At 40.5% G+C, this 12,413-nt stretch overlaps 2 protein-coding genes across 6 annotated transcripts in view; one reads left to right on the top strand and one right to left on the bottom strand.

Moving 5' to 3' along the window:
* The window catches only part of dazap1 (DAZ associated protein 1), a 122,099-nt gene that overhangs the window by 73,899 nt on the left and 35,787 nt on the right, over nucleotides 1-12,413 (bottom strand). The window lies entirely within an intron of this gene.
* On the top strand, nucleotides 11,047-11,892 carry LOC127529873 (E3 SUMO-protein ligase ZBED1-like). Its single transcript, XM_051935032.1, has 2 exons — nucleotides 11,047-11,187; nucleotides 11,277-11,892. Exons 1-2 carry the CDS (start codon nucleotides 11,080-11,082, stop codon nucleotides 11,667-11,669), a joined length of 501 nt encoding a protein of 166 aa, XP_051790992.1. The 5' UTR covers nucleotides 11,047-11,079; the 3' UTR covers nucleotides 11,670-11,892.

The following is a 12,413-nucleotide window of genomic DNA, read 5'->3' as shown; positions in this document are numbered from 1 at the left end:
GAAGTTTCAGATGTTAACCAGATTCAAGTACAATGCATGCGGTGCAGCAAACACCAGTTACAATGGGATAAAAATCACGATTGCACTCGCTTTCCTTCCTCCCTCATGCTGCTTGATCACCTTTATGTTTGTGTCGAGGTCAATTGCCTATGTAGCCGCAGGAGTGTTAAGGAGAGTTCAAGCCCAGGTAAAATGCGTGCCGAAATAAATCTCTCAGTCCAAAAGTTCGTTTTAAAATATGTAGTGAAAATTCAAAGCAAACAATCCACACAAGAATAAAGAAAAAAGTTGCTACACACGTAGAATAAAAGGCAAAAAAAAAAAAGAAAAAAATGCATCTTCTCTAAACTTCGCTTTTCTTGTAAAACTTTAGTGGTTTCTATACTTAAAAAAGATCAACTTCTGTACACTTTAAATGTATGGCACAGCACATTCAATTAAGTGCTTTGTCTTGCATGTTACTTGGCACACAAAACACGCACACAAGGTACGCATGGCTCAAAAGGCACGGTTTAAAACCATGTGCCCTCTACGCCTTACACATGACAAGGCTGATCACTAACAGAATAATGTTTAGTCAGAGAAGCTAGAAACAGTTAGAATAAACCAATTCTATTCAACTGATGGGGGTTTTAGGAACCTCCCATAGATTATGCACTAACATTTAGTAAAACATTTATGTATCTTATGTAACTAGTAAATGGCTCTTACAGCCTTGTTACCTGTAATTTTAAGACAAATGTAACTGAAAGTAGTCGAAACTACTGCAGGTAATAAAATGAGATCGAGATGAATGAGTCCCAGCATACGGAGCAAAAACTATTGCTTGCCAATTTGACTGATAGCAGTCGTAAGATGCATAGGTTGTAAGCAGTTTTTTTTTTTTTGGTCTGAAGCCGATGACCTAAGGTGTGATGGGAAGGCAGCATCTTTTCATTCAAGGTTTTTGCAGTACTCCTGTGAATCTGTGAAACTATCAAAGTACAGTTTCTCCCACACCTTTAGAACTCATACATCTCCTATTGAAGAACTCACTGGCATGCTTCACTGTGGGAAACCACACACTTCTCGCTGTACCCCTCCCCTTTGTGAGGCCCAACATTTTGGGCACCGTCTGAAAAGAATTGATTTTGGTCTCATCGGACCAGAGAATATATTTCTAAAAGTCTTCAGCTTTGTTAATAAATGTCTTGACTAAAGCTAAATGGGATGCCTAGTGCTTTGACTTCAGCAGTGGCTTCCGGAGTGAACCACGACAATGTATTCTGCTTCTGTGCAGGGTGCATTTAACTGTACGAGATGAGACACTCACTCCAGTTTGGCTTTCCACAGCTTTTGCTTAGTGATTTTTTCCAGCACTTTTCTCAGCAAAAAAATAAATACTCATCACAAGATGATAATGCATCACAACAGCCTGAACAGTTCAAGGTGCTCGTCACAAAAGTCTATACTTTGATTTTTTTTTTTTTTGATATACTTTGTTAATCCCCAAGAGGAAACTGCCTTTTTGCATTACCTTTGGGGGTCACAGCTCAGGGTCGGCCATTGTACAGTTGCCACTGGAGCAGGTTAAAGGCTTTGCTCAAAGGCCCAATGCAGCAGGGTCTCTTCTGGCAGTAACAGGATTTGAACCGTAAAACTACCAGACAGCCTGGAAGTCCATACCTTATGAATTTCTGCATTACTACCATGTTTTGGATTGTTAACAATGACTTGCTACTGTTCTTGTACCCTTGTCCTCTTTTGTGTAATGAGCTAATTTTCCTACTTAAGTCTCCAGACCAGCATTTCCCAAACTATGGGTCGCGACCCACTGGTGGGTCGCGAGCGAATATTGAGTGGGCCCTGAAACATAAGACGATGTTCTGACCGATCGGGCTAACAGCCGGACGTCTTTTGTTTTTGTGACATTCTTTATCGCGTTGTGTTGTGTTCGTTAGCGTACGCCCTTATAATCTTTTTAAAAACAATTATTAACGTTTGAATATAATAATGGAAAAGTGGTTGAAACGGATAGCAAAAACTACGTTGCCGCCGCCGGTTGATTGTGATGAAAAGACAGAAGATATTCTTATAAATGACAAAAGTGGCACTGAGGCTGACTTCCAAGCTCCCTCAACGAGTTTGCATGAATCGAAACGAAGGAAAGTTGTAAGAAAATATGACCCTGAATATCTAAAACTAGGATTCACTTTGAATCATGATGCGATAGATCCGCGTCCTCAATGCGTGATTTGCTACGAAATATTAGCGAACGAAAGTATGCGCCCAAGTAAGTTGACGCGTCATATAGAAACGAAGCATTCCCATTTTACGAATAAGCCAGTAGATTTTTTTCAAAGAAAATTGTTGGATATGAAATCTTCAAAAAATATTGTTTCACATTTCATTAATATTAATGAAAATGCTGTATATGCCTCGTACCTCATTAGCTTAAGGATCGCCAGAGCAGGAAAGCCTCATACCATTGGCGAAGATTTAGTGTTACCATCGATTAAAGATGCTGTTGGAGCGATGTTTGGAGAAAAAGAAGTAAAGGAAATCAAGCGCATACCACTGTCCAATAATACTGTTGCACGACGAATCGACGAAATGGCTGAATGGGCAGAGGACGAATTAATCCGGAGGGTAGTTTGTAGTAAATATTATACGCTACAACTAGATGAGTCTACTGACGTGCAAGGCCTATCTCAACTACTTGTTTTTGTGCGTTATATATGGCAAAACGACGCACATGAAGATATCTTGTTCTGCAAGCCAATTAGTTGTGGAACGGCCGAGGAAATTTTCAATGCAATTGATTCCTATATAAAAGAGAAAGGTTTACAGTGGAAGAACTGTTTCGGTATATGCACTGACGGTGCGCGGGCTATGTGCGGGAAAAATAGCAGTGTCGTTACAAGAGTTCTTAAACAAAGCCCCTGTGCTTTGTGGACACACTGTAGCCTTCACAGAGAAGCACTGGTTTCAAAAGCATTACCTAATGATTTCAAAACAGTACTAAATACAGCTGTGAAAATTGTAAATTATATTAAAACAAAACCCTTACAAGCACGTTTATTTCAAAAGCTGTGTGAAGAAATGGGTAGTCTTCATACATCTCTTCTTCTGCATACGGAGGTACGTTGGTTATCCAGGGGGAAAGTACTGACACGATTAGTGGAATTACGCAATGAAGTTACAATTTACTTGGAAGGAAAAACTGAATATATTGAATCTCTACTGGATAAAGAATTCATTCTCAAGCTCACATACTTGGTGGATATTTTTTCAAAATTAAACGAACTCAATTTGTATTTGCAAGGTTCAAACGAATCAGACATTTTTGCAGTTCACGATAGAATTTGAGCGTTTATGAAAAAGCTTATGTTGTGGAAAAGTTGTATTGAGGATGGCAAGTATGATTGCTTTGAAACTCTTGAAACTTTTATTATAGAAAACCAAGTGCAGCCAAAGACGAACATACTGTCTGCAATTTCCACTCATTTATCATTGTTAAAAAATAACTTTGATGCCTATTTCGGGGAAGAGATGAAAAAGCTCGACTCGTTGAATTGGATTTGTAACCCATTTCAAGACCGCCTACCAAGTAGTATGTCAACAAAAGCAAGTGAAGAACTCATTGATTTATCAGAAGATACGTCACTGAAAAATAGTTTCAATCGCAAGCAGTTAACGAAATTCTGGCTCTCAGTTGCTGGGAACTTTCCTTGCCTGTTTGATGAAGCTATAAAAGTCCTCCTCCCCTTCAGTACCTCATATCTATGTGAGGCCGGATTTTCGGCTATGATCAGCATTAAAACTAAATACCGAAATAAATTGGACGTATCAAACTCACTGCAATTAAAAGTAACTAAAATTGAAATTGATGCTAAAGCTGTAATGACAAAAAATAGGAAAGAAATACACCCTTCTTATTGAAATAACAGTCCTTGTAAGTATTTAAGTAATAAAAAATTGTAACTTAAAGTTGTTTTTTTTCTTATTTGAAAAGTCCTTCATTCATATTGGTGACGCTTAAATTTCCATAGTGACTGTTTGTGAGCTAAAGTACAATATATGTTGTCTGTGATGATAACAAATTAATGTCAAATGAAAAAAATACTTTAAACAAAATAAACAGCCCGAACAAATAAGACACCATTAAGTAGTTCCGCGACTCGCTACTAGGGAATCTGAGCGTTACCAATATTTTATGCCCCCTTTTTAAGACGGCTAAGAGGTGGGTCCCGAATTTGGCAGTTTTTGTTAGGTGGGTCGGAGCCCAGTCAACTTTGGGAACCACTGCTCCAGACAATTCCCTCCCATGTGGCACCATTAACAGCATTAATTCTGGGAGTCATTCAGTGAGTTAAGTACCACTCAACTAAAAATGACCTAATTACACCGGTTAGAGTAGGATGGTTCACAGGCTCAGTGTCTCACAAATTACCCTTTATGATTCTCAGCAAATATATTCTGAGAATGTTCATTGTTCAGATTGATTTGAAACATGCACTTAAAATGCTGATTGGCCAATTTATCAGATGCACGTTTTGAACATTTAAGGGATGTTAGAGGTACCATGTCAAGTACAAATGTCAGAGTGCAGGAGGTATAATGGCAGCAGAAGACGCTGAACACCCTGAAGGTACCATCAGATCCTCCTAGCACTGACTCAGCTTGGTGGGGAGGTACGATTAGCAACGTGTGTGATTAGTGGGCAAAAACAGACAAATTCGGAGAGAAGCTGAGCTGCCTCTCAGCCTCAACAGGGGTGAATTTTAAAACTGAAAGAGGAGACACACTTTGTGGAAGAGACTATCCAAGTCAGGGATTTGCTTCCCCCCCACTAGCAGAACCATCTGCAACTGAACACCTAAAACATTTGAGGCAATGAACACCTCACTGTTGTCACTGCGTCACACTTTTTCTGCACAGAGGAAAGAGATCGGCGCTGGCAAAATCGGACGGTTGCTGGCTCAAATCCCATAAATGCCAGAAGTGATTCTACTCCGTTGGGCCTCCGAGCAAAGTCCTGGGTAGGACGTTAATCTGCCATCCAGCCCTACAAGCAGGTCCTCCAACTTACAGGTAAAACTTGGGAGTTGGTGGTAGGATTGGCACTCCAGCCAACATAAAACACCTCACACTGTTCCAGTGTGCTGCTGAGTTGTCACCCATTGCACGGCTGCATTCGGGTCCCAATCCGGGTGGTTCGTCATATGGTGGGTGTGGCAACGTGCCATAACAGTGCATGCCAATGAACTGCCATGCCTTAGGCCAGTGTGAACTTCCTTTGATGTAAACTGAAAGTGAAAGGTCAGAACCTTTCATTATAGGAACACTTTCATCCAAGAAAAGCAGAAGATTTCTAAAGGTAAGAAAGTTTATTTTTCTTTATGGTCGGCCTATGCAGGAACAAAAGCGCAGTACCTCTTTCCATAATCCTCTGGCCTTGCTTCCTCTTGCTAACTGAGCCCTGGCTCATCTCACTCTCTGGACTCCAAGCTCACCGGCAGTCTAAGCGGAAGGCTTTGGACCACCACTGGAGGTATTTCTTGTAATCACTTTTCTGGAGTCAGGAACACCATCTAAGCTCTTTTCCATGTTCCTTGAAGTGACCAAACTGGACCCAGTGACCCTGCAGTTCTGAGCTTTAGCTCACATGTAAAAAAGGGACAATGAACACCCAGGAATCCTGTGTGGGTTGACACCTAGCTGGAGAGCGTATCTATTGCCAGTGGCCTCCTTGTGGGCACCCATCAGCCTTACGAATTTCTATTAAATTAACTGAACTCCCTCAAGTGATCTTCTCTGAATTCTGTGCCCCAGAAGAAATTAAGCCCGGGGAAATCTCCAGAGCTATCCTGCTACAGGTACTGCAGTATACCTTGGTTTTGTATAAATCAAAAAGACCTGCGCCATTTCTGTAGCACACTCCACAATTTTGTTCTCCACCAGGAAAATATCTGCATCCATGTTACTGGCTTTCGCTTTTCACTTAAAGCTTGTTACTGTTACAACAAATTGCTGCTGGACCTTAACCAAAAGTGGGCACAAAAAGCAACAAAAACCAACCCAGACTGGCACCCCAGTTCATTGTGTGGTACACACTTTTAACACTCGGTCGGAGCCAGTTTACAGCAGATTATGAACCTAACACTCATCTTTGTCACATCGTGTCACGCGGGTGTAACCGAGATCACCTTCCAGGCACACCTGAGGTAAGCAATACCTCCCTGGGGGGTGAGAGGGGGTGCGGTTACTTAACAGTATCCTCTCTTCTTTCACCTGCAGCAGCAAGAAGATGCCAAATGAGGGCAACAGGAACTAAAACTTCTGATTGGATCCTTATAAAAGTCCAGATAGGCGGAGTGGTGGCTCTGAGGCTAGGGATCTGCACTGACAATCAGAAGATTGCTGGGATGAATCCCATAAATGCCAAAAGGGACTCTGCTCTGTTGGGCCCTTAAGCTGCAATTGCTGTGCGCTTTGAGTAGTGAGAAAAGCGCTATATAAATGCAAAGAATTATCAAAGAATTAGATATCTCAATAGAGAGTCGCCTCAATCTGGATTCAAACTGCAACTACAACAGAGCTCCCAGACAAATCCCACTCTATCGAGCTGTTAGACCAGGGGTAGGCAACGTCGGTCCTGGTGAGCCGCAGTGCCTACAGGTTTTCATTCCAACCCAATTGCTTAATTAGAAACCAATCATTGCCAATCTCAGACCTTATTTACTTTTATGGCTTTGTTAGTCTGTGCAATGTAAGGCTCTTATATTGTAGATTTTTTTCCTTTCCAAGGATATCATCCAAATGATTTGAAGCCTAAAACAGATCATTTTCAGTCTGTCACATTTTTCTATTAAGTGTTTTATTAAATCAAACCGTGCATGATGAACACACACAGATGTAATTGGAAAAAAGGTAGCTGGAGAACTGCTGGCTGCTTTGTCTTTTACATCTTATTGCTAATAAGGAGCAATTAAAACACTGAATGCAGCAGTTTAAGATTGAAATAAGCAATTAAGGTTGGAGAACCTTAACAAGCGAGACCACTAAAATGAAGCATCAAAATGTCACTTAAGCAATATGTGCTTCATCTTAATACATAATTTGCCTGCCTCCTCACTCACTCACATCCGTCCGAAGCCGAATGCGGAGTCGCCTTCTGCGCATCCAACCCCAAAATCGCGGCAGGCGGCGGATTTAGCCTACGCATTATACAACTGTCTTCAACAGGTACATTCATGACAAACATTTCAAAGTTCATCTCACTTCCAACTTATACAAATGCCTCCAAAGAGAAAATTTGCTTCACCTCACTCACTCACTCACTCACGTCCATCCGAAGCTGAATGCGCAGCTTTAGTTGCATACTGACAGGCCTCCAGTATACAAACAAAAAACGTTGTAATAGCATGTATTTTTTAAGTGTACAGTATTTTTTGCTGTGATAAAGTCATACATATCCCAAACCTCTTAAGTTAATTATCATTACTTACATCACTTTCTTATTTCTTACTTATAATTTGTTCTTCATACACTGCTGACACAAACTCGTGCCTGTTTCATCTTGCGTTGTCGAAACGGGCTTTTTGTCTAGTCAGCAATAATTGAGTTCTCGTTAAGGAACTGGGTTGGAACAAAAACCTGCACATACTGCAGCTCACCAGGACCGACATTGCCTACCCGTGTTAGGCCATGCGAGTCAAGACTTTAATTTCTATTGCTTTTGCTAGTTTTGCTCCATCAAGCTCCCGTTTTCTTTAATAACAAACAGAGTGAGGTCCTCAAGTATACTTCCACCCAAGCACAATAATAAGCACCCAGAGTACCCAAGAAATCCTAAATGAACTTTGCAAAGAATACGTAAGGTGGATGGTCTTTGAATCAACATCTTCGAGCTGTGAAACCAAAGACTAAATACGAGAGACGTTCAAAAAGTTTCTGCACTTTTATATCTTCGTTGGAGACGGTGAAGGCGGGAGGGAGGAGTAGTAATTGGTTGTGTCTGAGTGTCATGTGACTAGTTCTGTCTGGCAAGTCAGCTGCCCTTGCAGTTTAGTATAAAAGTTGTCATCCTGTGCTGAAGATGGCCACAAAACTTACAAATTGCACCAAAGAGGAACAGCATTCTGTCATACGCTTTTTGTGGGCAGATGGTGTGCCGGGAGCACAAACTCATCCCTGCATGTGTGCTCAGTATGGGGATAAAGTTCTCTCTCCTAGAGTCGCCTATGAGTGGATTGAAATATTCAAAAATGGCCAAACTAGTGTGACGGATGCAGAGTGCTCCGGATGTTCAGCTATATGTGATGATGTGAAAGCAACGGCGTAGGGCTGCACGATTCATCTTTTTTTTCTCATGATAACGATATTTATGACCCACGATCAGTTAATAAATATCGTCGCGATTTTACAGTATAAAGACCAAACTGTTTTTTATGGGCTGAGTTTACGGATTGGACTGCGTCACTATGACGTTACTGCGTCTAGATTGCAAGCGCTTTCTGAAGCAGTATAAGTCAATAGAAGCATTAACAGTCAGTCAGAATAAACATATGATGGCGGAGCAACGTGAGGAAGGTGCAGAAGTGCGATCGTTAGTTCCTAAAAAGGGGTCATACTCAGTTGTCTGGAACTATTTCGGTTTCGAGGAATGTGATGTTGATCAGGTACGAGTCTTGTGCAAACTTTGCTCCTGTTCCGTCCAAACGTCCCAAGGTAACACAACAAACCTCATCAACCACCTTAAAAGCCACCACAAAGTACACTATCAAGAATTTCAACGACTGAAGGCACAAACAGCAACAACAAAAAATTACCAGCCATCCACAACACAGACAACAATATCAGGGACATTGTTCAACGCAATACCATATCTGCCTAGCTCGCAAAGACACTGGGAAATAACAGAGGCGATCACGTACCATATAGCCAAGGATATGTGTCCAATAACCACCGTGAGCAGTGAGGGGTTTAAAAAAATGATCGCAACACTTGATAAAAGATATAGCATTCCCTCACACAACCATTTTTCCAATGTTGCGCTGCCCTCGCTGTATGCGAAATGCCGAAAAGAAATAGAAAGAGAAATTCTCAGGCTCAGCCTTGAATATTTTGCTGCCACGACCGACTTATGGTCAAGCAGAACTGCGGAACCGTATTTGAGCTTGACAGTTAATTTTATTGACAGCGAGTCTGAGATGAAAAGCAAGCTTTTGCAAACTTCGTTTTTCCCACAAGACCATACAGCGGAGTTTATTGCAGTGGGCCTCAAAGAAGCGATGTCCGCTTGGGGCTTGGTGGAAGAAAGACTTGTGTGCATCACAACGGACAACGCAGCTAATATGATTAGGGCAGCATCTGTGAATAACTGGCTGAGGCTACACTGCTTTGGTCACAGACTTCATTTAGCCATCGGTAAGTTGTATGTTTTTTTCTCAGATATACTGAGACAATTTGACAATTTAAAAATATTAATTGTTGTTGTTTTAGTGATATTATAATCAGGGGTGCACATAACTGGTACGCAGGTACGCATGCGTGGCAAAAATGATGAACGCGTAACGTCATTTTGTTACTACAGCGCTTTCGCGTACAAAACAGAAGAGCTCTTGACTGTGACCGCTTTTTGACAGCGTGCGATTAAAATTTCACCTTCACCATTTGTTTTATGTCCTTTCGGTTTAGATACTGCGTTTATGTTCGAAAAGTGTTTATTCCTCCGACTCAGGACCCTATTCTGCACCGGCGGAAAGCACCATACAAAGTGGTTTCATTTTGAAATAAAATAATTTTGCGTGTTTTCCGCTTGTGGCAGTGGTAATTTTTAAATGAGGCGCAGCTGTGCGCATTTTCGGCTACTTTAAGACGGCCAAATGACAGTGCGCTCTTCACCAACAGTCTTTAGTCAGTGACGTTATTTATTAAACGATATTTAAGCACCACGCACTCACGTGATATTAGATACGTACTCAAATAGCATTTTATTTTATTTCGGTTTTATCACAAAAGAACAACTGATTCTTTCATACCATTTTTAATGAAACGCAATACATTTGTTTAATGCATATTACGCTCAAGACGCAACCTTGTGTTCCGTCAAGTTGCACAATGACGATAAAAAACCACAAAACCTTAAGGGAGCGATCTGCACTTATTAAGACCTCGCTGCGGAGTGCGTACCAAACACCAGCTCCTGCTACTCACCTGAGGAACACACTCAAAAAGTTATGTGCACCCCCGATTATAATGACACATTATAATGACAATGAGTCATATGTCTACAGTATAATAATCATCATTTTTATTCTGCTAATCTATCAAATTAGATACATTTAAAAGTTAAAAAATATTTGATTAGTCAAATACTATTATGTTAATGTTTGTGAACCCAGATGAGTTTAGAATAAGTGTTTATTATTTATTAATAAATGTTTGATAATTGTCTTATGTAGGTGTATATAATTAGTGAAATAAAAAACTTTTTTTTTTTTTATTTCTGATCAAAAGTTGCATAAACAACAAGAGTCTTCCTGTGTCTTACTGTTTTTTTTTTCTGATCATGTTTATTTCCTGAAGAGAATGCCATGAAGGATCCAAGATTTGACCGGGCTGTGGGGCTCTGTAAAAAGTTGGTGAGCTCCTTCTCTTACAGCTGGAAGCGTAAGACAGAGTTTTTAGCTGCACAAAAGGAGATGAAACTCCCAGAGCACTCACTGAAAACAGTGTCCAACAAGGTGGGGATCACGTCAGGCCATGACAGAGAGAATCATCGAGCAGCAAAAGGCCATTGCACATGTCCTGTCCTCTGACAAGAAGTCTCGTCATCTTATCCCAACATGGCAGGACATGGATGTACTAGAGGCAATCAACAAATCCTTGCACCCTCAAGTTAATTTTACAGATGCACTGTCTGGCGAGAAGTACGTCAGCGTGTCATTTGTTAAGCCAGTTCTTCATCTTTTTAACACATCAATCTTGAAAGTTAAGGATGATGATATTGACCTATCAAGAGCAATCAAGTCTAAAATTTTGGAGTACCTAAATGAAAAATACAGTGACCCAGACATCCAAGCTCTATTGGACATGGCATCTACAGTGGATCCACGATTTAAGATGAGATACACGGCTGAGGACAACAAAACAACAATTCAATCCAGACTCAAAGCTGAGATGCAGACTTTGGCAATGATGGTAATAAAAATGAGCTGCACTGAGATCTATATTAGTGTTTTGAGTCTCAATTAGTTAAATTTGTTCTAAATGCCTTTTTCTGTGTATAGGTGCCACCCCAAGAAACAGCACAAGAGATCAGCGAGGAGGATGCCGAAGCTGGATGTGCCCCAAAGAAAAAGATGACTTTAGGAAGCTACTTTAAAACTGCTGAACAAGCCTTGCCACCTAACAACCAGAAATCCAGTGTAGCCTGTGAGCTGGAATCTTACTTGCAGTCAAGCTACCTGGATAGTGAGGGGGACCCATTAAAATGGTGGAAAGAACATGAAAAGATCTACCCAAGGCTTTCAAAAGTGGCAAAAAAATACTTGTGCATACCAGCCACAAGCTCTCCTTCAGAGAGGGCTTTTAGTTCCGGTGGAAATGTAGTTACTTGCTTGCGGTCTTCCCTAAAGCCCGATCAAGTTGACAGGCTTGTGTTCTTAGCCAAAAATCTGTAACATGTTGTAAAAATTTTTTATTCTTATTTGATTTTATTACAAGTTGATGTAAAAGAGGCAGTTTAATTTTATTTATTTACCACAGCTAAGAAAAACTCTCCATTCTAAACATGTTTGGTTTGTTTGTTTTTCTTTATTTGTGGCTGTAAAGTGCAATAAGAATACACAAGTGAATAAAAGTTCATTACCAAAGGAATAATCGTCATTATTAATCGTGATAAAAATTTTGAACAAAATAATCGTGATAATCATTTTTTCTGTTATCGTGCAGCCCTACAACGGCGCATCAGTGACTACGCGCTCAACCAAAAACATTTGTTTTGCTGAAGGTATTAAAATGTTGGTACAATGCTGGAAAAAATTGCATCGCAAAGGAAGGTGATTATGTAGAAAAGTGATGTCCTTTGTTTTTGAAATTCTAAAAAAAAGTGTGGAAAACTTTTGAATGTCCCTCGTAATGGCATCATATGCAAGAACTTTTGCCAAAAAAAAACCTCTCAAAGAGCAAGTGTGCACACAAGAACACATAATAAACGAGATTCACAGTAGACGAATGTAGATTGAACAGTCAAATACTCCCTTTGCTCCATATTGCTAAAGCACAAGAACAGATTCCGTGAAGATCAAGCTGAACATGTCTTCAAAGGCAGACAAAGCTTTCACAAACAATTGAGAACCACACTTAAAGCTTGCTACTGTTACAACAAATTGCTGCAGGACTTTAACCAACAGTGGGTACAAAAA

The sequence above is a fragment of the Erpetoichthys calabaricus genome, chromosome 12 (genome assembly GCF_900747795.2).
Source record: "Erpetoichthys calabaricus chromosome 12, fErpCal1.3, whole genome shotgun sequence".
NCBI lineage: Eukaryota > Metazoa > Chordata > Cladistia > Polypteriformes > Polypteridae > Erpetoichthys > Erpetoichthys calabaricus.
Note: the sequence above shows the minus strand (reverse complement) of the source record. Positions and strands in the feature narration are given on the sequence as shown.

Coding starts and splice junctions, on each gene's coding strand:
- LOC127529873 (XM_051935032.1), top strand. CDS start 11,080: ATGGCATCTACAGTGGATCCACGATTTAAGATGAGATACACGGCTGAG. Junction 11,188..11,276: donor TGCAGACTTTGGCAATGATG/GTAATAAAAATG, acceptor TTCTGTGTATAG/GTGCCACCCCAAGAAACAGC.